At 33.1% G+C, this 25766-nt stretch overlaps 1 protein-coding gene across 1 annotated transcript in view; it reads right to left on the reverse strand.

Annotated features, from left to right (window-relative positions):
• Window positions 1-1905: 1905 nt before the first annotated feature.
• Window positions 1906-25766, reverse strand: part of CSN8 (COP9 signalosome subunit 8) — a 105535-nt gene continuing 81674 nt past the window's right edge. The window contains exon 4 of the mRNA XM_065501142.1: window positions 1906-2237. Within this exon, the coding sequence (XP_065357214.1) occupies window positions 1981-2237 (257 nt within the window). The 3' untranslated portion in view covers window positions 1906-1980. The remainder of the gene's footprint in view (window positions 2238-25766) is intronic.

Below are 25766 nucleotides of genomic sequence, written 5' to 3' on the forward strand. Positions count from 1 at the left end.
GTACGTTTTTTCATATATTTCTGCAATAGTTTCTAAACCACTGTGCGATGTGAGGTCTTTTTTGGCACTAATTAAGTTTAACCTTCACGCGAGATCGCGATTATGACCATTGACGTCTGAGTGTTATCTTCTCTTTGATAATAGTCTCACTGTTTCTAGGCCATTTTGAATGTCTGTAATTCCCCAAGGTGACTGGGGGCACTCTAACAGCATTTGTTAAAATATTTGTAAATATATCGACAGCGGATTGTATTTTATATTAATTTCTGTGTGAGCTAACATACATTTTATACTTTAACCAGTTCGTCTTCTTGTTAGTGAAACAAGAGCCAACGTTTTTTAATTTGCTTGGACCTTCTAATAACATTAAAACTGTAGGGTCTGATGAGTGGTCCAGCGAAGGGATCACTGATATAAATTCTCGTTTTATATTTTAGATTACAGCGAAGTGAATTAGATCGGGAATCTTATTGATATCAATAAATAGTTAGGTTGGCCACTACATATAACATCTAGTCTGTTAGACGATATTGCACTATAAACCAGAGATCGAGAATAACTCGACCATATACCAAAAAACCCAAATTGTGATTTATATTTTTGTGATAAAAATAAATCACTAAAAATAACAGTTATAAAATGATTTTTATTTAAATGGTTTGGTATGACTTTTATTCGTTTTTGTTTTTTAATGGTTTCGTGTGAGATAAACAATTCATTTGTTCTTGTTCTTAATACTATTACTTTCTCTTTTATTTACATACAATAACATATTTTTAACAAATTATGGAAATAATATGATAAGTAATGAAGTCTGAGTAACAGAAATGGGAATTTTTTTTTAAATTGTTATTAATCTTTTGATAAATTTTATATATTTAAGCGTTGATTTGCATCAAATGCATTTTTGGGATTTATTTTTCATGTTCGCAATATAAATCACGCATCCAGATTATTTGTGTTTGTTTCTTTTCTGTTTCTCTAAACCCCAAACCTATAATGTTCTCGAATAAATCACTCTCTCAGTGATATATCACAAAAAATTATTTTTAAATGGCTGCGAATGAGAATTTACCATTGAAATGAAAGTGAACCCGTTATTTTCGGTCTCTGCTATAAACACAGTGCATCAGTCATTCTGAGGGGTGAGAAGTTCCAAGTCAGGGCGAAATTATTAGGCCAGTACAAAAAACCCATAGATATAATACAGATTCGTCAAAACTAATGGTGTTTTCTTTTCTGACACAAAATGTTGCCTATATATTTTGTACCATTTATTAAATGTTACCCATACCCTCATAATGTGTTGCATTTTTAACGATCACAATAGAACAAAAGTCATTACCATTTAAAAAAGGGTAAAAGGAAAGGTAAGAATAAATGCATCATTTATCCAGAAAAGAAAACACCATAACGTTTACAAAATTGGTGTATCAGCTGAACTTCATTTAACCCCATCGATTTGCTTACCTTACTTACGATGGGGTTAAATGTATGATGCAACTTTCATACATTTTAACACCGTGTCGTATTTGCTCCTCATCTGTGGTAAAACCTCCACAGGGTTTGGCATTTTCCTAACTTTTTGAAAAATAAATTTTTGTATAAAACATTCACCCTTATTCTATTTGGCGTCGTCGACATCGTCGTCAATATTGAGTAAAAAAATGGTCTATTTTTCACCGATATCGATAACAATTGGTAACTTTTGACATAATTTTATACTTCTATAAGTCGGGTTAAAGTACAAAACGCTGTCAAAAGTTACCAAATGTTATCGATATCGGCGTAACATATACCATTTTTTGACTCAATATTGACGACGATGTCGACGACGCCAAATAAAATAACGGTGATTAATTATGTTTCTAAGTATTTATAAATATATATATCATAAACTACAAATACATGTGAAAAACTGATAAAACAAAATGTTTATTATGAGGTTATAAAATAATAATAAATTTAGTAAAATGTTTTTTAATTTTCTAAGAAAGATACAAATTCGGTCAACTTAGATAATTGATATTCTGAATCGGCATTATTGTTAGCAGTAGATAATAGTTTTTTTGGATGTATAACTAATTGTTGATCAAAACTTTCCACAGTCCAATCAAGGTCTACGCATTTTGTTTCAAATTGATCTTCTTGAAGATTGGTTAATTCGACTAGAGTTTCATCCAAAATTGATGTATATGAATTTCCGATCAACTGAAAAATATTCTCCATTGTGATTTCTGAAAAAAATATATGACATTTTATTATTATATGAAGCAAATCTTTTTTTAATCAAAGACCAGCCGAGAGCTGTGCAATAGGGTCTGATGAGTCAGAGATTTAAAAATAATTTAATAGCTTGGCAATTTTAACAGAGAAACTTACAGTGACTCACAGCTTATTTGATGCAGGTAAAATTATTTTAGAAAATCGAAAATTAGTCAATGTTCATTCAATTTATCAAACAAATTTTATATAAAATGTAATGGTATATGTCCTGTTATAATGCTGAGGAAGAAAAAAAATACGAATTTAAATGAAGAAATATTAATGAAACAATCAATTTTCTCGTTAAAATATGCTCACAGCTTAAATTATGCAGTGTATTTTATACTTTCTCTGATAATGAAATAACAGTGCAATGCATTTTTTTCTGTTTAGGCGCTAAGCTAAAATCATTTTTAAAGAATTTTTATAAAAAAAAGTTGAAAAGATATTAAATTTAAAAATGGGTGAACAAACTTCTGTTGAGAAAAGAAAATACGCGATTCGTCATTTTAAACAGTGCAAAATCCAACGACAAATTTCTGAAAATGCTGCAATTAATTCCTCAACTGTCCAGCACATTATAGAAAATAGAATAGACGATAAGGGTAGATCTGCACCAAATAAAATATTTAATAATGCAGATAAGAGATGAATTGTTACTAAAGTTAAAGAAAAAAGCAATTTAAGTGCTCCAAAGTTGAAGAATGAAGTTGAAAACTATTTAGGTTTGAAGGGTTCACTTGAACAAAGAAATCCAAACACAAGACTTTGTTCAAAGAAATCCAAACACAAGACTTCTTATCTGATTTGAAAAGGTTATATTTGCTTTCATCTGCAAAAATAACGGACTTCCAGAATGAAATGTCTTTGTTCAAATGTTGTCGACAAAACTCGATTCTTCGTCTTCTATTACAAGCTTTTATCGAAGGCTTATTTCTGCAGTCCTTACATGAAAATTTGCCTCGCGCAGATTCCTTCAAACCTAAATATTTTTCAACTTCATTCTTCAACTTTGGAGCACTTAAATTGCTTTTTTTTCTTCCTCAGCATTTAAACAGGACATATATATATATTTTTTTTTATTTATAATAATTCACAGTTTACATTTTATTTCATTACATTTTATATAAAATTTATTTGATAAATTGAATGAACATTGACTAATTTTCGATTTTCTCAAATAATTTTACCTGCATCATAATTTTAGTTTTGAAAATGTAATGTGCATTTTATAAATATTAGTGTTGCTAGAAGTTTGTTAGAAAATATTACTTTTTTACACCTAATATATGGGGGATTTCACGTCAAATGAACCAACTTTTAAAATCGATGTCTTCCGATCGGAAGACATCCAAGGTTAGACCTATTGAATAGTAATTCAGACTAAACCTCTGCATGAATGGATTTGTAGTTAAGTAGTACATGTGTACTTGTAAAGTATGTGCTCTTACTCGAACTATATTTAAAAATAATGTTCATATTTTTGGGAACAACAAAATTATCGAATATGTATTTGTTGTTACTCGCCTTTATGTTTACTAGTTAATTACAGGTTTGTTTACACTCGCACTCTCCACATACAAGAAGAGAACATATCGAGTATCAAGCTACAACCAAACTTCTCGAGGTACTTGCAGTACTAGGTGAAGTTTGGCAAATACAATTTAAATTTAATATTTTGTTTACAGTGCAGTCTTCTTCATAAGAAATGGAAATAAATGAGGCAAGTTTATAATCTATTTAGTTATTTATTCACAATTTTTTATGTTGAATTACAAATGAATTGTTTCTTTTTTATTTTTACTTTATCAAGAATATGCACAATATACAAATGTAAATGCCGTTAATTACATTAATACATTACTATAATCTCTACTGTATAATACACAAAAATACTTGCAGTACCACATGAAGAGAACATGAATTTTAAGGTACTTCTTTTTTTGTTGTTCACATATCATTTGTTCTTTTTTTTCGGTACTCTATTAACTTCGGCTATTTACTTATTCGTATTTAATAAGCAAACATTCTCTTCACTTCCCTACTTGTGCTCTGAGTAAGAGTACAAATAAATACTACATTCGACGGCGAGTTTCACACATGAAGAAAAAAACTTACTCGCTGCAGATGTCTAATTCAGACACAATTTTTCAACAAGATCGGTCCAGAACTCACTGAGTTAGAGGGGTTCAAAATTTGACATTTTGAACATACATGGGATATTTAGCAAAATAAATGTTTTGTAACTCAGGATATACAATTTTTGATTTTTTTTTGCAAAATCGAACTTTTTTCAAAAGGGGCACTTTTTTAAAATTTGTTTTTTTGCTCAAAAGAAAGCGTAGGTCTATTTCTTTAAGAGCTTTTTGATATCGTAGCGGGATGCGTGGGACTCGCATCCCACTAAGCGACCAAATAGGTCTGAAAGGAAAATATCCAAGATTTCTTTTGAGCAAAAAAAAAATAAAAAAGGGTCCATTGTGAAAAAAAAAGTCAACAAAGTTTTTGATTTTGCAAAAAATGTCAAAAATTACATGTTTTGAGTTACAAAACATTTTTTTTGATAGATATCAAACTCGCATCCCACTAAGCGACCAAATAGGTCTTCAAGGAAAATATCTAAGCTTTATTTTAAGAAAAAAAGAAAAGGGCCCATTTTGAAAAAAAAAGTTAAAAAAGTTTTTGATTTCAGAAAAAAAATATTAAAAATTTTTTATTTTTTTTTTGAAAGATTGAAGAAATAGCTATCTAAGCTATTTGGAACACAGTTTGCTAAGAACAATAGGTAATAAGTTACATGGATGAAAAAAATCACATGTTTGGTCAAAATGTCAAATTTTTACCGCCTCTAACACAGAGAGTTCTGGACCGATCTTGTTGAAAAATTGTGTCTGAATTACTATTCAATAGGTCCTTGGTGTAAATTTATTTATTTATTCACAGTAATATAAAAAAGCCTTCCTAGGCCAATTAACATATATTACAAGATTTATTCCTGAATAAAGATATCTAAAATTAAAAAAACAACAAATTATTTCAATTCATACTCAATACTTCTAGTTAATGGCTCCACAGCCAAAATAAGAGAATAAAAAATTATAATGACCAGGGCAACCAAAAATATGCAATATCATATTTTTTGCTGTGCGTCGTAAAACATATTTTTTTTGTTCATCATTTATTTATTGTATCATCATTATTTAATGAACTAACAATAAGTGGTTCAAATCTTATATCTAATTATTATTTAATTAGTCCAGCCAGTGCCGGACGAAAAAATTTTGTGTTCATGGTTGTTTTGGTTAAATTGGCATTCTTCCTTCTAGATTAGGTCTGCTGTGTCCCTCCTTCTTAATCGAGTGTGGCCACGGTTATCTAATATGTTGCGGGCCAGCGGGTTTGGGTGAACTTCAAGTTTTTTTAAATATTTTTGTACATTTTTCGAGATTTCAGTTTTTACAATGGGCACGTTTAGATCTTTGTGTATATTCGCGTTTTTGATATACCAGAGGGCAATTGTGATCATTCTTAGAAACTTGTTTTGGCGTCTTTGGATCTTTTCTACATTTGACGCTGAGGCCGTGCCCCATAGCTGTATGCCATAACACCATATCGGTTTTATGATCATGTTATAAAGTAGAAGTTTACAATCTAAACTAAGCGTGGAGTTTCTGCCAATAAGACAATTAATTTGAATTGATTTCAATTTCATTTGACTCAACTTTGCATCTATATGACTTTTCCATGTAAGGCGACGATCGAGATGTATTCCGAGGTATTTCACTTCCGATTGTTGAAATATTGTTTGGTTATTGATATGAATAGGGGGCATGATTCTCTACGCAATGTAAATGTAATGTGTGTACATTTTTGCTCGTTGACTTTAATTTTCCATTGTTTTAACCATTTTTCTAATTCAAATATGTGGTTTTGTAAGTAACGAGACGCTTCTTGAGGGTTTTCATGAATGCTTAGAATAGCAGCATCATCAGCAAATGTTGAGGTATGAGTGCGAGTGTTAGTTGGCATATCAGACGAATATATCAAATATAAAAAAGGTCCCAGGATACTGCCTTGGGGGACTCCAGCTTCAATGGGCTGTGCAGTACTTAAAAAGTTTCCCTCTTTAACCTTAAATGTTCGACCAGTTAAATAGCTTTCCAACAGCTTATGTGTGTTTGCCGGTAAATTTTGACTCAATTTGTATATTAATCCAGCATGCCATACCTTATCAAACGCTTGAGAGATGTCGATGAAGAGTGCAGAACAGTATTTCTTGTCTTCAAACGCTTTTCTCACCATATTTACAAGTCTATGGGTTTGTTCGATAGTACTGTGTTTTCTTCTAAATCCAAATTGATGATTCGGAATACAATTGTTTTCAGTTAACATCGGGTACAACTTGTTCATAAGTATCTTCTCAAATAGCTTTGATATATTAGACAATAGGCTGATGGGTCTGTATGATTCTACTTTTGTGTGATCTTTTCCCGGCTTGGGTAGCATGGTAACCAGTGAAACCTTCCATTCTGGAGGATAATATTCAAGTCGTAATATAGCATTAAAAATAAAAAGAATTATTTTTATTGCTATCCGGGGTAGCTCCATAAGCATCTTGTTGCTGATCTTGTCCATACCAGGCGCTTTCTTGGGATTTAAATCAGCAATAGCATTTTCGATCTCTCGAATCTCAAAACGTAGGGGTACGGCTGCTCCAAAATAGGGTGCAACAGGTGGCAACTCAATTGCTTCGTTTGATGTGTTCGGTATAAATACTTTTTTTAAATGATTAACAAACAGATTCCCTTTTTCAGTATCATTTCTTGCCCAACCACCACTTGAATTTCGCCAGGGGGACTTACATATAACGGGTCTTTTAAGATTTTTTGTTGCTCGCCGATTGCGGGGTTGCGTCCAGGCTCTCTAAATATTTATTCAATGATTCCATTTTTCGAAATTCCAAGAGCTTTTTAAGTCTTTTTATACAATCTTTAAGCTTCGATTTTAGTTGGGGGGATCTGTGCAATTGCCACTCTCTTCGAAATCTTCTTTTTTCATTTAAGAGCCGTTCGACATCTGCAGAATTAATTCTATTATATCTGAATTGTCGGGGGGTTTGGGTAGCATGTTGAGCAGCCCGTTTGAGATTTTTATCGAAATTGATAAGAGAGTGATCGATGTTTTCTGGTGTTCTTAGCGGTATGTTTTCCGAGCAATGTGTACTGAGGTATTTTTTATATTTGAGCCAATTTATTCTTGTGCCTGCCATCGCTAAATTACCAGTCGGGGATACAATTTCTAGGGGGCTCAATAAAGTAATAATAGTGGGTGAGTGATCTGAAGATAGTTCCAGCGAGGATTCAATTTGAATCATTTCTCTAGGGATATTTTTCATCACGCTAAAATCAATAACATCCGGTATTTTTCGTGGGTCAGTAGGCAGTAAAAACATATGAGTTAGTTATTTATCCGTTTCAGACAATTTTAAGAATTTTGGCATCGATTTGTTAAAGTATATTTTGCGTTTTATAACTGCATATTTTTGTTGCATATTTTCTTTTTTTTTCATTAGTTTGTTTTCTTCATACAATTTTATTGTTTGTATTGTAATTTTTTATTTCTATATTTTACTATTTTGTTAAGGTCCAATGATACTTAAAAAAAAATGAGAGTATCCATAATCGACTTATCTTAAATGAATTTTCGTTGACTTAAATGAGCTTAGTTTCACACAATTATTAAAATCATTCCACTAATGTAAGGCTTTTTTATAATTCTATTTAAATTTTGGAAGCCGAATTAAAAAAAAATCGATTGCAATTTTTACCAACAACTTACACACGTTCTCCATAGAGTTTTTGAATCATATTCAATTGATATAAAAGTGATTTTTAAAGCTTTATGTAGAATAGAAATATTTTGAGAAATTTATCCGGAACATCCGGAACATGGGGCACATGGATTGAGCAAGTAAAATATTATGCCACTACTTACAAAAACAATGTTTAAAGTATAAGGCAGTTTAAAAGATGGGACAAATCAACTCTAAGGAAATGTAAAACAAAGATTTATTTTGAACATATAAAACTTAAGAAAACAGACAGTAATTTATTGCTAAATATAATAAAATTAATTGAATCAAACTATTTTCATGTAGTGCAAAAGGCAGTACAATCGAAATTTAATCCTATAATAAACAATTTTAATTAATCAGCTCAATATTTAATTTACTTCTTATATATTTTTTTAATAAAACGTTGAAGTCACACAGTAACCAACTATTTTTAAGTGCATATTTTTTATATTTTAAGAGCATATTTTTCGTTTATAAGTGCATATTTTATGCGCATAAAACACTGTTTTTAGAGCATATTTTTGGTTGCCCTGTAAATAACTAATAACAACTGTGTTGTCAGATCATACATTATATATGAGACTATCACATTACAACAGTGTTCATTAGGCTGGTTCATAAACAAAAAACTTTGGATTTTCTTACGGGACAACCGGAATATATATTATGTACCGTGCAAAAAATTACACAAATTTTTTTAATTTTGTTTATTAAGGTTTAGGATTTGGATTATTTTATGGGACAACCGGAATATATATTAAGCACCGTGAAAAAATGACACATAATTTTTTTTAATTTTGTTTATTAAGGTTTAGGGGTGCTACCGGCCCCCGAACTTTGGTGTTTTTGAAAAAATCACTACCTTTATAACTATTTCTATGTGGGATAGAGTGTCCCAATTTTTTTTTTTTAAAATTTAGGAACGCATACCCTCTATTTTTTATATATGGCAGTGTTCCCCTATCTGAGGGTAACACTGTTGTATCTTCTGCTGGGCCTTTTGAAGTCACAGTTCTCATAAATGAGGAGAGACTGAAATGGGTCCTGCGTAGCTTTGACCCATATAAATCTCCGGGTCCTAATGGCATCATTCCGGCGGATCTGCAACGGAATGAGGATTTAATCATTCCCTGGTTGACTCGTATATACTCGGCCTGCTTAGCTTGGTCATATATTCCGGAGTCGTGGACCAGATGTACTGTAGCCTTCATTCCCAAGGGAGGGAAGGCATCTCGTACTAGACTCAAGGACTTTAGGCCAATTAGTCTATCGTCCTTCCTCTTGAAAACCATGGAAAGGTTGATTGATCTGCACCTTCGTTCATCGATTAACCCGAACCGACTATCCTTGTCACAACATGCCTACATGAAGGGTACATCTGTTGAGACTGCTTTACATTCGCTTGTGGGATTCGTAGAGAAATCACTCGAGCACAAAGAATATGCATTGGTGGCCTTCTTGGATATTGAGGGGCCTTAAACAATGTGACGCCAGAGACAATCCTTTGGGCTCTAGGCGGTCTGGATATAGATCAATATATTATCTGCTTCATAAGTAGACTTCTGACCAATAGTCATTATCTCTTCTATGGGAACTGCAACTATTTTTAGATTAGCAAACCGAGGCACTCCACAGGGAGGGGTTTTATCTCCACTCTTGTGGAATCTAGCCATGAATCTTGCACTCATGAAATTAGATTCCATGAAGCGCAAAACTGTTGCATATGCTGATGATGTTGCCGTAGCTGTTTCTGGGACACACCTGGACACATTATCACAATGCCTACAAACTTCACTCAGCCAGTGGAGCACTGCTAGTGGACTAGATGTGAATCCTGGGAAAACGGAGCTTGTGTTTTTCTCCAGAAGGTACAAAATCCCCTCGTTCCCATTACCGCGCCTTAACGGAGTGGAACTTAAGCTCTCGGATAGTGCTAAGTATCTGGGAATTATTCTAGACTCGAAGCTATCCTCATGCGATAACGTCCAAGGCGGCTACCTGGGGAATAAGCCCTAGGAATGCGAAATGGCTTTTCGATATGGTGGTTAAACCCATACTAATGTATGGAGCACTAGTTTGGTGGATGGCTCTAAGTAAATCCACCTACTGTGGGATAATTGAGAGAATCCTGCGAATATCTGCACTAATGATTACGGGTGCGCTGCGCAGAACTGCGTCTCTAGTTATTATGGGTGCCTGGAGTTATTCTGGGTACCTGGTCACTATGGCGTACCTGGCAATGCTATTGCGGATGAACTGGCCAAAAGAGGCTCACGTCTACAAATTGACGAGATCGATCACTTGGTCGGTTTACCGCTATCTTGCTGTAAGTCAATCATACAGCGTAAATTATTTGAGTCTGCTCAGCTCAGATGGTCTAATTTGACAAATTGCTCGATATCGAGACTCACTTGGCCCGTTTTTGACGGGGCTACCTCGGGCTAGGCTACGAGCTCTGATATCAGTGCTCACGGGGCATTGCTTGATAGGTGCGCATGCTAGGAGACTGAATACTCCATATAATGACTTCTGTAGGAGTTGTCATGATGAAGACGAGGATGAGACGATTGAACATCTCCTCTGTTTTTGCCCTGCCCTAGCAGGGGTGCGGACTGCGACAATAGGTAGTCCATTTTTGCACGGCCTAGCGGATCTATCTACTCTGGATGTCAGGAGGATGGTTTCGTTCATTCGTGCGTCAGGTTGGTTCGGCATTGAACCCAGTTCTGACATGTGAAGGACCTCTTGAGGTCCTGAGCATGATCCTTAGGGTAACACAAAGGGACCAATTTTACGGACCCAAGTAAGCTGGTTTATAACTAGCTGCCTTTATAATCTAACCTAATTATAGGCTCGTCCACTCTGTGGATACTTGCTAAGTTTTCCTTCGCCATTTCAACACATTTAGCTATCTCTAAGACTTTAGGCCAGCTAATATTTCCTTCACTTAGGAGGCGCTCTTTTATATTTTTGTAGCTTTCCGATAGACCACAAGTAAAAATGTCCTTTAATAAACTTTCACGCAAGCTATCAAAAGCACATGAGCTGCTGAGGTTTTCCAATATAATTGCATACTGCGAAATTGTCTCTTCTATCCCCTGCCTTTCCATGGCTAAAATGAGATTCAAATTTCTGTAGGAGGTCAGTATCTTAATGTCATCAATTCCAATATTGAACGAATTAAAAATTTCTGGACCCATGAGATGCAGTAACAATGCAACTTTTCTTTTATCGGGCTGGGTGTCCAAATTGAATGCCAACAAATAGATGTTGAATTGCTTGCTGCATTTCTTCCATTCTACGGCGACATTAGTGGCCTTTGTATTAAAAGACGCCATCTTTGGTCACAATGAAAAATTTTCATTTTGGCTATGAGCTGTTGCCATTTTTTCCAATTTATTTTTCTTTTCAGAAAACCAATAAATAATTTTAAACTACTTTTATTTTGGGAGGGTTGACTTGACTTTTTTTACTTTAATTGTCTTTTTTCTATCTTTTTCCTTTACTTGACTTTAAAACCCGTCATCTGACACCATGTTGTTTTATTCAGAGTTAATTTATTAGTGGTTTTCAGTTATAACAAATTAAGTTTAAAAAGCTAACTAATGAATACCGATTACTGACTACTTTAAACAATCCAATATCAATGTTGTCAATAAACATAGTATAACAGAAGACAACTTAAAGGTGCCATTAATGTTGCCCGAACAAGAGCATCTAAAACTAGCCTACAGGCTCAGTATACCAGTTTAGATCGCTTGGTGAAACGGAGTTCGTGGCGAGACAAACGGGTTGGATGGAAAATATGGCCACAGAAGCCCAGGCAGCTGCCGATACACAAAGAAGTAGGGATTTGTACAAGATTGCAAAGCAGATATCAGGAAACGCCCGTTCAACCACATATCCCTTTAAGGACCCGGTAGGAGGAACTGCCTCATCCGTGAGCGGCAACTGTCAATAACGTCCGACTATTATGCCGGCATACTGTCAATTCCGCAACCCACAACTGTCTGACAATGTCACTGTACGTCACATCAAATCAGATCCGACATGAGTACGATTTGCCCGGACGAAACCGAGATCGCCAATGCTATACGTGCACTGAGGAATGGCAAGGCACCAGGCGTGGACAATATCAATCCTGAACTGCTTAAGGCTGATCCTATTCTTAGCGCTGAAATAATCAGACCTATTATCAAGGACTTCTGAATATCCCACTCTCTTCGTGCTGAACTTAGTGAAGGAGTGATAATTAAACTACCCAAGAAAGGAGACTTAACGGAATGCAAAAACTGGCGGGGTATAAGGTGCTAGCGATTATAATCTATGCTAGACTGTCATCATCAGTTTTAACAGATCTTCGTAATGAGTAAGCTTGTTTCGGACCACACCGATCTTGCACCGATCATATAAATAGCCTACGGATCATAGTGGAACAGTCGGTAGAATGGCGATCTCCACTATATCTGATATTCATCGACTTCGCCAAAGCATTTGATACTATCCACCATCAGGCTATTTGGCACGCACTTCGATGTAAAGGAATTCCACCTGAGCAAATCGACCTTATCAGTGCTCTGTATGGCAACTCCACAAGTCGAGTACTGCAGTGGGGTACAAAAGGGATGTATCCTATCTCCGCCGTTATTCAATATTGTATTGGACTCAATTATGCAGCAATCTCTCTAAATTCAAGGTCAACAACATAGAGCTCGAGGATATGCAATAGAGTGTCCCAAAATTTTTTTTTGGAATTTCGGAACGCATACCCTCTAATTTGTTTATATATATAAAACTATAGTTAAATATGAAATTTTGTCTTTCTATCATGATTGCAACCCGTGCCGACTTGCGATTTAGTTTTGTGGTGCATTTACAAGGGGAAAAATGCAATTTTTTTCCGTTTTTGTAAAAATTTTGCCATTAAATAATTACTTTTGCAATTTAATTTAAAAGAATCGATATGTGCACGTAATTGTCGTTCTAATAAGACATAAAACACAAAAATTGGTTAAAAATTGTTAAAGTTATTCAAAAATCGCCAGGCCATTAACGTGTCTCAGGCCACTAGAACAAGAAACGTAGGAATAAAATAAGCATATTTTGAGAAATATTAAAATAAGAGCTTATTTTTACTTAAAATATATCCATATTTACTTGTATATGAGTTTTTGTCTTCGTAGGATACCGTTAATCTATTCGCAGGTATGACCAAAAAAAATTATTTTTTTAATGTCAGTTTCAAAACTCCAATTTAAATTTGTTAAACAAATTTCAGAATTTGTTGATCATCACTTGGGGATTTATTGTCAACATAATAGGGAATAAAAATGTGAAAAAATTATGTCAATATCTCCTATAGTTTTTCCGTACCTGCGATTTTCATGAAAAACTAATTTTTTGTCCATATTTTGGCGAATGAGCCCAATTTCTTTACTGTTATGATTTTTAAGTAAAGGCTATTCAGAATATTATAGTCCATGTAATTTTAAATATAGTGTGAAAGTTTTACTAAAATCGGAAAACGTCAACCATTAAATTGAGAAGGTCAAATGTAAAATTTTTCAATATTTGGAATTTCTCATGGAAAAATAGCGAAATGTTATATATTTTTGGGCCGATTTTGATGAAACTTAAGAAAAATATAACATGAAGTCTAGTATTTATAATAACGCACAAAAATAAAAATTAACCCTTAATAGCACTTAAATGTGCAATCGTTCTGCTACTTAGGTAGTATCATATCCACCACAGGCGGCTCAGGTGAAGATATTGCATATCGCATAGGAAAGGCAAAACAGTAATTTGGTGCATTACGAAGAGTGTGGAAGTCACCACAAATACATATGAAGACTAAGCTCCGCCTTTTCTCCTCAAATGTTTGACCCACCCTGCTATATGGATGTGAGTCCTGGAACTGTACTGCAAGTGACATACAATCCCTGGCAAAGAGCAGGCGAAACACCAATCCGCATAGAAATTGCAAGGAGGAAATGGAGCTGAGTTGGCCATATTTTGAGAAGACCTCATGATGTTATATCAAATTGACTGAAACCCTTAGGGCAGCAGAAGAAGAGGAAGACCCGCTAACACTTGGAGAAGGCAATTAGAATCCGAAACTAGCAGAACAAGAAAAACTTGGTCTGAGATTAAACTAATGGCACAGGACAGATCCCGATTGAAGAATTTCGTTACGGCCCTTTGTTCCAACTTGGAACCATAGGAATCAATATCTTCTAATATATAAAATTGGTCTGAGATTAAACTAATGGCACAGGACAGATCCCGATTGAAGAATTTCGTTACGGCCCTTTGTTCCAACTTGGAACCATAGGAATCAATATCTTCTAATATATAAAATTCTCGTGTCACAATGTTAGTGTTTGAACTCCTCCGAAACGGCTCAACGATTTTTATGAAATTTTGTATGTATGTTTGGTAGGTATGAGAATAAGTCGTAAAGTATATTTCATACCGCTAGGTCATTAGGGTGACCCTATCCAGTATTTATTTTTACAATTTTTTGACCAAAAGCTTTTTTTCGCATTTTATTTATTTGGCATTAAAAAATACCTATAACCCCAAATTTTCATCAACCGACCACACGTTTTTTAGCCGAGATTTTAGTATTTTGTATGAACAATATTCAAATATCAATATTTACCTATTTTTATGAAATTTTGTATGGAAAAAAATTTTTGTTAAAATTTTGAAGAGTGTCGGGTGGAATATTGTGACACTAGGCCTAAATGTTAAGTGCTGAAAATTTGAGCCAAATCGGGCAACGATTTCTGGACGCGCATCGAGGTCAAAGTTCAGATATATGCAAAATTTTACTGTTAATATGGAATAAATAGGTGAAACTCGTTAACTTTCTGCATTGTTTTCTAGAAATATGTAGATTTATTTATATTAATGAATATTACATTAAAAAAGTTTTGGAAATTAATCCTGTATCTCCTTTGGTTCAAAATGACCCAAAAACTGTATTATCGCCAAAATTAGAGAAAAATGCAAATTTTTCAGTTTTTGAAAAAATTTTGCTACTAAATAAATACTTTTGCAATTGAATGCAAAAGAATCGAAATATATACGTAATTATCGTTGTAATGAGATATAAATGACAAAATTTGATTAAAAAATTTTAAAGTTATTACAAATTCGCCAGACCATTAACGTGTTTCAGGCCACTTGAACAAAAAATTTAGAAAAAAAATTAAGATATTTCGAGAAAAATTAAAATAAAAGCTCATTTTTACTTAAAATATGTCCATATTTACTTGTATATGAGATTTTGTCTTCGTAGGATACCGTTAACCTATTCGCAGGTATGGCCAAAAAAAATAATTTTTTTTAACGGCTGTTTCAAAACTCCATTTTCAAATTTTTAAAAATTTTGTTAAACAAATTTCAGATTTTTTCGATCATCACATTGGGGTTTATTGAGATCAAAATAGGAAATAAAAATATGAAAAAAATATGTCAATACCTCTTACAGTTTTTCCGTACCTGCGATTTTCAAGAAAAACCAATTTCCTTACTGTTATAAATTTTAAGTAAAACTTATTCATTGTATTATAATCCTGGTAATTTTAAATATGTTCTGAAAGTTTTACTAAAATCGGAAATAGTTAACCTTTATATCGAGAAGGTCAAAGGTCAAATTTTTCAATATTTGGAATTTCTAATGAAAAGATAGCGAAATGTTATATATTTTTGGGCCGATTTTAATGCAACTTAAGGAAAATATAACATAAAATCCAGAATTTAAAATAACAGCACAAAAATGGAAATTCACCCTTAGCAGCACTTGGGGTCCAAATTACCGTCAACCTTTTAAATCACGAAAAACACAACCATTTTGACCCCAAGTACTCTTAAAGGTTAAAATTAATTTTTGCACTGTTGTTGTAAATGCTAGACCCCAATTTATATTTTCCACAAGTTTCATGAAAATCGGCTCAAAAATATATAACATTTCATTAGAAATTCCAAATATTGAAAAATTTTACCTTTGACCTTCACGATTCAAAGGTTATCGTTTTCCGATTTTAGTAAAACTTTCAGAACATATTTAAAATTACAAGGACTATAATATTATGAATAGGTTTTACTTAAAATTTATAACAGTAAGGAAATTGGACTCATTCGCCTAAATATGGACAAAAAATTAGTTTTTCTTGAAAAACGTAAAATTTAAATCGCAGGTACGGAAAAACTGTAAGAGGTATTGACATAATTTTTTCATATTTTTATTCCCTATTTTGATCTCAATAAACCCCAATATGATGATCGAAAAAATCTGAAATTTGTTTAACAAAATTTTTAAAAATTTGAAAATGGAGTTTTGAAACTGCCGTTAAAAAAAATTATTTTTTTTGGCCATACCTGCGAATAGGTTAACGGTATCCTACGAAGACAAAAACTCATATACAAGTAAATATGGACATATTTTAAGTAAAAATGAGCTTTTATTTTAATTTTTCTCGAAATATCTTAATCTTTTTTCTAAATTTTTTGTTCAAGTGGCCTGAAACACATTAATGGTCTGGCGAATTTGTAATAACTTTAAAATTTTTTAATCAAATTTTGGCATTTATATCTCATTACAACGATAATTACGTACATATTTCGATTCTTTTGCATTCAATTGCAAAAGTATTTATTTAGTAGAAATTTTTTTTCGAAAACTGAAAAATTTGCATTTTTCTCTAATTTTGGCGATAATACAGTTTTTGGATCATTTTGATCCAAAGGAGATACAGCGTTAATTTCCAAAACTTTTTTTTTAATGTAATATTCATTAATATAAATAAATCTACATATTTCTAAAAAACAATGCAGAAAGTTAACGAGTTTCACCTATTTATTCCATATTAACAGTAAAATTTTGCATATATCTGAACTTTGACCTCGATGCGCGTCCAGAAATCGTTGCCCGATTTGGCTCAAATTTTCAGCACTTAACATTTAGGCCTAGTGTCACAATATTCCACCTGGCACTCTTTGAAATCTAAAAAAAAAAATCAGCTGTCACTCTAATATATATATATATATGCATAACTACTCAGGAGTCACCCGTAGGTAGGTAAAATGTATGAGCAACCCCCATTATTTTCGTACCCCCAATATTTTTCAAGAACAAACATACCCCCTATCTCCAACCGTTCAGGGGGTCCCCATACAAAACAACTGAATTTTCACGAAAATTTTCCAATATAGAAAAAAAATATATACAATTACTATTACAATAAAATAAATTAGTTTATTGATGTTATTTATGAATAATTATGTTATGCTATATTAAATTTCTTTTTTCAAAACTCGGATATTTTTTGCGATAATCACCGACAACTTGAATCAAATATTGCTTTTCCTCTTCGTTCCTGCACAATATTTTATTGTAGTCCTCCATCATTTTCACGCCTCTTTCAGCGGTGTCGTTTACTACGTGAATTTTTTCAACAATTTTTAGTGCTTGCTGATAATCTTCGCGCTGTGGCCACGTTTCCGGCGGATATCGTATAAATTCATGCGGCAAGTTGAAGCGTAGAAAAAAGTTTATAGTTTTCACAGTTACGAAAGCGCTCAAGTCATTCGACAAAAATTGCTCAGTTACTTCTGCAAAATTAACCGCAATTTTGTTCATGCTTCGGATAGGTCCTTCATCATCTTCTTCTCCAGTTTCTTCATCAGTTTCTTCATCTTTTTCAAGTTAAACTTCCTTGTCTTTTTCTTCAAGGATTTCTTTTCCATCATATATGCACATAATTGCCAACATTTTTCGTTTTATGTCACACGAAACATCTGAATCAAAGTAGGCGAGAGCTATAGCCTCCTCCGCCAGATACCACAAATGTCTGATAAACTTTGTTACCATTACTTTTGACAAATTCTTATCCAAGTCTGCATATGAGTGAAGTGCTTTCAAAAAGTTGAAGTCCTGATTGGGCGCTTTGACAGCTTCAGTACAGCGATACCAGACTTTCACGTACAGACGAACAATAAACACACAGACATCTCGAATTCCATCCAATTGTGACTTTGCCAGTATAAATTGGTCTCTGAACATAAATATTTTCAGTGAATAAATTGCTTTAGACATCCATCGTGCGTGGTGAATAGGTATGAGTTCTTTAAACTTATATTCGACAAAATCGCCTCCAAGGAATAAAACAACCAGTTCCAATAGTTCCTTATAGTCGTTACGACGTTGTCTTTTCTGTAGTTGGACCATGCAAAAAGTAATGATGTCATCTGGAGCAGTAATTAATTTCGAAGCAACGATCTCATCGCTCACTCCAGTTTCGAATGCATTCTGATTGATTTTTTCCCAATTCTGCTGGAAACGGCGAAACAGAGAAACATCTGGAGCAAAAGTTTTTCCAATTTTTTCTTCGAACACTGCTCTTAGCACCAATTCATATATGTGATGTCTACATGGGAGATGCATCAAATCTCTCTCTAATAACTGTTCAAGTAAAACTGCAGCTCCTGCAAATTCACCGGTGTTTGATGATGTCGTGTCAAAAGACATGGCTTGAACTCGTTTCGAAAGGTTCCATTCTACCAGTAGTTGATAAACGGCCTCTGCAATATTTTTGCCTTTTCCACAATCTAGTTTTGGAACGCCTAATATTTGTTCGATTTCGCCATTAGTTACAATAACCGGAAGGCGATCAATCTTATTCATTCCTGTAATGTCTTCCAGTATTTTGCCATCCCAGTGCACTACAAAAAATGCTGTTGCCTTCAACTGTAATGAAATAAAATATTTATATTAGTATTGAAATTAAATTGGTATAAGAAAAGTAACCTTACATGTAAGTTCTCCTTTACAAAATCAGCGATTTTTTGTCGATTTGCAGTACGGTATCTTCGAATTGACGAGCGATTTAATACCAAATTTGATACGTTGTGACCAAGTCCTTCAGCTACTGCAGCCATTAAATGCATTGCATTTCGGTCAGATATCATGCATTTATCCAAAGCAGAAACGATCCGTTCATTGATAAATAACTGTGTTAATCTTTTAACAACATCCGAAGCCGATGGTAGAGCGTCCACTTCCAATTCCATTCCACCAGCGCCAACATTGCCTGACGATTCGGTAGATGATGTGAATTGCACTGTACCCATTGCTAAGGTATTAATTTTAGTAGTTGCTCGTAATCGCCGTTCATCTGCCTCTTCTCGTTCCGATTTTCGTTTTTCAATGCCTACAAGAGCCATGTCAATGCAAATCATGCTGCCTGGGCGGCCTTTTTTCCTCTGTGCAAGCAAAAACTTTTTATCCTCCTCTATTTTAATCGTGGTGATTAACATGAGCAATATCGAAGAGATCGTCTAATTCTTCGACAAACTTATCCTCTTTTACTTTATGCGACGTTCCTCCTCTTGTTGAGCTCTTGTTCAATTTCCTCCACTTCTGGTACAGCTTCTCAATTTGCTTTATGACCGAAGACTTGTCTCGGGTCGGAATTCGTGCTTTATCCAGAAAAGGAGCACTTCGTTTGCAGCCATTGTTGTACTTTTTCGCACTTCCAATTTTAGTGTACGAGTGTGAAAAAAAAATACACCAAGAACTTCTTTTTTAGACGGCAATTTTGATCCCAACAGCTGCGGAATAACATATTCAATCAAATAAATGTTATGCTGTTGCGATCTCAAATTAATTTTTGTCGTTGATGATGCCATTGCAATTCAAATGCGAACCTGTTCTATTGAAAAATTTAGTTTTTAGGTTTTAGTTTTAATTGTTTTATTTCATTGTACTCACTTTTTCCAGAACTACTGTTAGTTTTAATTTAAATGAAGAATTATTCACTTTCACAGCTCATAAATTTACTTTAAAATTACAGTTATTTTTTAATTTTTTGTCACAGTTTGTATGTTTCTCAATGAATTTAGGTAAGTTTTTAAAATTCATTGAATATATTTTTACCTATATAATCTTCGTAAAAAACCAATAAAAATATAACTGAAATTTAGATTTATATATCAGGTCGAAATAAAAAACACGAAAGTATACCAATGGGTTTTTCAATGTTGTTTGGAAAATTTGACAATATTTAGTAATATTACCTGTTATATTATTACTTAAAAATGAATACGTGGAATATAAGCCATAAAACAAAAATAATTTTCATGGAATTAAAAATGTAATGTTTTTAAAAATTTTAAATATTACCTGTCTTAGGTACAACCGCTCATTATTAAAGGGGCATTTTATGATTACATTGCTAAATAAAATAAAACTCAATGAACAAGCCAATTGGTCTATTCACTTTTTTGCGTTCTTTGACAATAGAAATGGGTGTTTAATTAATGTTAGTAAAATGTGAAGAGTAATTCACGAAATGAAGTTTAGAACATATTTATACTTTGTGTAATTCCATTAATTTTTAATTTGGAAAATTTTCGTGAAAATTCAGTTTTTTGTATGGGGACCCCCAGAACGGTTGGAGATAGGGGGTATGTTTGTTCTAGAAAAATATTGGGGATACGAAAATAATGGGGGTTGCTCATACATTTTACCTACCTAGGGGTGACTCCTGAGTAGTTATGCACCTTTTTCTATTCATTTACCACCAATTTCGTTCTCATGAACTTTGACCCCCGTGCGGCACGCCAATTTTTAACCGATCGAGCTGAAATTTTTTTCAGATTTTTTTTTATCCTAACCTCACACAAAACTGCCCTTCGTTTTTGAAACAGATGAGTTTTAAATTTATTCATACATTGGGGGTCCACCTTAATGTTTATGTCTAAAACCAAATTGATAATTTGGAATGATATTTCGTTTGTCGAGTTCTGGTAAAAGCCTTTTTAAAAATATTTTTTTAAAAATTTCAGAAAATATGGATAGCAGACTGATTGCTCTATATGAAGATATCGAGTTTGTTCGGTTTAAATATCATTATTATTTTTGCACATTTCCACTGCGAAGGAAAGTGATCTAATCTTAATATAGAATTGTAAATTGTTGCTAATAATATTATACATTTTCGAGGCAAATATTTTACTATTTTTGCACTAATGAGATCATAACCGGGAGATTTTTTGGTACATAATTTCTTAATTTCCTGTTTTACTTCGCCAGGTGTTATGTGTTTAATTGGTAGATCCAATTGACATGCAGCATCTAGAAAGTTATTAATTTCGTTATTTTCTTCATTGCTATTAATATTAAAAAGCTGAAATATGTTTTTTAAATGTAAGGCAAAAACATCTGATTTTTCTTTGTCGGATCTACACCACACGTCATCAATGTTTTTTATAGGAGTGTTTCGCTTGACCGGTCTTTTTAAATATTTTGTAGATTTCCACAAGATATTCATCGTATTTTGAGTTATTAATTTTTTCAATATAGTTTGCAGTTGTTTCGTTCTTATACTCGTAGAGAATACGTTTAAGATATTTGCAAGCTTTGTTAAATAGTCGTTTATCCACGGGATTTCTACTGAGTTGCCATTTTCTTCGAAGTCTCCTTTTTTCATTAATAAATTGTCGGATTTAAGTTGATCATCAATTTCATTACCGCTTTTTAATGTGATATTCAGATTAATATTATCATCCAGCCAAGTTTTAAACAAGTGAAAGTTTGTGTTATCACTAATAATGGTGTTCTTAACGGTAACATTTACGGAAGTTAAGCAAGTTATGGTAAGAGGGGAATGATCAGAGCTGAGATCGTTAACATCTTTAATTATTAAGCGGTGGTTTGGAATTCCCGAGTATATAGCAAAATCTAGTAGGTCCGGGGGTCTGTAGGCCAGTTCACCCAGAGAAAAAATGAACACATCCGTGTACGATTTGACACCATTCGGTGTCAATAGTGTATCAACCCCATATGTGCACAAATTGTACACGAACGGTGTCAATTTGACAATAAAAAAATGACACCATTCAGTTGCCGAATTGACACCATCCGTTGTCGATTTGACACCGTTCGTGTACGATTTGACACCAGACCGTTGTCAATTTGATACCGCACCGTTAACATATTGAAACCATATGTTGTGGATTTGATACCGTTCGTGTACGATTTGGTAATTGAAATACATAAATAATAATTCCTTTATGTTTTACATTTATTTTTAAATACAATACGAATAAATATAAAATACATATAAATTTCATGTTTAAATTTGGCAAAACATTGGTGGCAATTGTCGGAGTTCCTATATGTGAAATTTCAAATAGCATCCCTAATTGTGGCACTGCTTCCACAGGTCATCATTCTAAAAAAAATAAAACAAATACTTATTGTATTCTACATTGCTGATAATTATATATATGTATGTATAGCTTTTAAATGTACAAAAACTGTATGTTTATTGTTTCCAGAAATTTTTGGAGTTGTATGTCGTCAGTGGATTCGGTGATCTTCTCATTTCTTACCCTGCCTGGATCTTCATCTGCATCAACACAAATTCACTATTAAACACAATTACACTTTCTTTTATACATATTTTCATTTTTATATATTTTCACTTTTTTAATGTAAATAAAATTTAAAACTCACTTATAAAAACAAAGCAGAGCAAAAAGTTTCGCCGCAACACTTTGACAATAACTTGTCAGCAACTCACGTTGAGATGCGTCGGCGTTTAATTTAACAACATTGCGTTGTCGATTCGTACCCATTTGTTTACAAATTGTAAACGTACGGTGTCGAAAAAAAGTGACACCGTATGGTGCCAAAATGACACCAACCGTTGTGGATTTTGCAACGTCATTTTTCCCTCAGTGTATGTAGGTGTACCTGTCGATAACACACCATAGTTACGATTTGTTATACATTTATATAATTCCCTGCCTTTAGGGTTTATAAGCCTTGAACCCCACCACGGATGCTTGCCGTTGAAGTCGCCTCCAACTATAAATTTTTGTCCTAAATTATGAAAAAATTCTTCATAATCAGGGCATTTTACGCTGTATCGAGAAGGAAAATATATAGAAGAAACAACGACATCGCCATCATTGGACTTTATTTTTATTGTTGTTGCCTGTGAAAATTTTCTTTTACTTCTGTCATAATTTCATATTTGATGGAATTTTTTTATTAGTATTCCAGACCCGGCATGTGCACGGTTATCTGGATGGTTTGTATTAATTAGATCATATCCACGTAAAACTAAATATGATCTATTTGTGAAATGTGTTTCTGATATCAATAACAATAAGATGATTCTGTAGTCCATTTGCATTCCATATTGCTATTCGTAAATTTAGTTGCATAGTTTTGTGATTAAAGCAGACATCATGTTAATGAGAGTGTTTGTGTTCTCTATTTGTTTTTCAAGCATTGCCTCAATTTTCTTTAACGAACTAGACTCATTATTTTGGTAGGAGTTATTTTTGATTGCTTCAGAATATAAATTTTGATTAGTTATTTGCAGGTGTATTTGCAATTAAATTTGGAAAATTATCTGAGTTTAAATTAAAGGTTGGTCTTTGGTTATTATGTTGTTTCCGAATAAGATTTGTCTTTCTCAATAGTTCCTTGTATATCGTACAACCTTTATAATTAGCAATGTGTGATTGCAAGCAATTTGTACATTGAGGTGGGGTATTTGCAGATTTTGTGCATAAACTTTTCTACAGTAAGTCTTGGTATGGCCAAATTGTTGGCATCTGTAGCATTGTACAATATCGTTGTTTTTTAATGGGGGTTCTATTTTAACAACTGCATTAATCAAATTATAAATATTATAAATTTCTTTATTATTATTTTTTGGTTCGATATCGACAAAGAAAATAGACAATGGATTTTTTTGTGGTTCTACTTTTAACGTTTGTTACACTTCTAACGTTGTGACCAAATTTTTCAATTTCTTGTTTATATAAATCAACCGGTGTTGAGAAATGTAAATTTTTAACAACAACCCGGTAAGCCCTTTCTTGTTTCATTTGAAACGTGTGAAAATTTATGCACTTTTCATCAAGATATTTAATAATAGCTCTATAAGAATTAATTGACTTAATCATGAGTCTCACTTGCCCATCTTTTAGCGATTTATATAAAAATTCTTCTAATTTTATTACTTTCATGAAGTTATTTACCATAGATTTGATATCAGAAACATTTGGAATAAATATAGGTGGTGGCTTTAATTCAACATTTTCACTGCAGCTATCTTGTTGTTCATTGTTGTTATTATTTCGTAGTAATTCAAATCGATTTTTGCTGGTACATGCATGATCATTTGATTCAGTTGAACGCCTTTTTGTTGGTAAAACTTGCTGCCAGCAAATGTTATCACTGTCATTTTCATCCGTAGATTCGCCTTCACTGGACATGCTTGTGCATGCAGTGTTTAACTCGTTATGTGTTTTGTTGTTTTAGTTTGGGTTTTGGTTTTTTGTTTTTATCTACAAAGAATGCATTTTGTTGTTAATTTTTAACATACAAAATAACAAATATTTTCTTTTAGATTTATTGTTTTAATAAAGAATTTAATATTTTAACACACTTTATGTCTGCACTATATCACGGTCAGCTAAATACTGACGATAAAAATAAAACAATATTTACCAGTGAACACACACAAGCTTCTAGAAAGTTATTTAAGTCATCGAAAGTTCGTTCTTAAAGAGCGAGATTTCATAAGTTCACCACAGCCTATTGAAGCAGGCGTACCCCAAGGAAGTATACTGGGTCCCTTCCTATATTTGCTATATACTTGTGATATGCCTACAAACAGTCGAACCCACATATCTACTTTTGCTGATGACACAGCTATACTAGCCATTCATGAAAACCCCCAAGAAGCATCTGTACTTTTACAAGACCATATACTCGACATAGAGAGGTGGTTAAAACAATGGAGAATAAAAGTAAACAAGCAAAAATTTATACATCTTACATTCACATTGCGTACTGAAGTTAAATATCTAGGTCTGCATCTAGACTGACGTCTTACCTGGAAAAAGCATATAGATACGAAATTGAATCAAATGAAGTTAAAATTACTACAAATTTACTGGCTAATTGGTAAAAACTCGAGATTGAGTTTAGATTGCAAACTTTAGCTGTACAGCTCAATAATAAAACCCATATGGTGCTAAGGAATTCAATTATGGGACACGGCCTCAGCTTCTAATATTGAAAAAATTCAAAGATTCCAAAATAAAATATTACGAATGATAACAGCAGCGCCTTGGTATGTGAGAAATATTAACATTCATAAGGACCTAGGTGAAAAATTAAATAAAAAAACAAGCGGAGTCATATTTGAAAAAGTTAGAAGTTCACCCAAACCCACTTGCACGAACATTAATGAGAAGTAATGGCTACATCCGACTAAGAAGAAGGAATCCAACAGCCCTGTGCTGATGATAGGATCTATAAATTAAACAAAATTTTTCGTCCAACTGTGGTGGGACGTAAATAAAAAATAATATTTAGATTTAAGATTTGAACAAATTATTGATAGTTCACATTATTTTGTGAAGATACAATAAATAAAATATGAAATAAAATAAAAAAAAATTAACCTACATAAATATCTAAAAAATATCAATATCAAAACAAAATTTTACACAGATCCGTAATTTATATTTCGAAATCATACTACAAGATTTTGTGAATATCGGTCCATATTTGACCATAGCTCCCATATAAGGTCCACTTCCGAAAATC

This window comes from Calliphora vicina, chromosome 2, assembly GCF_958450345.1.
Source record: "Calliphora vicina chromosome 2, idCalVici1.1, whole genome shotgun sequence".
In the NCBI taxonomy this organism is placed as follows: Eukaryota; Metazoa; Arthropoda; class Insecta; order Diptera; family Calliphoridae; genus Calliphora; species Calliphora vicina.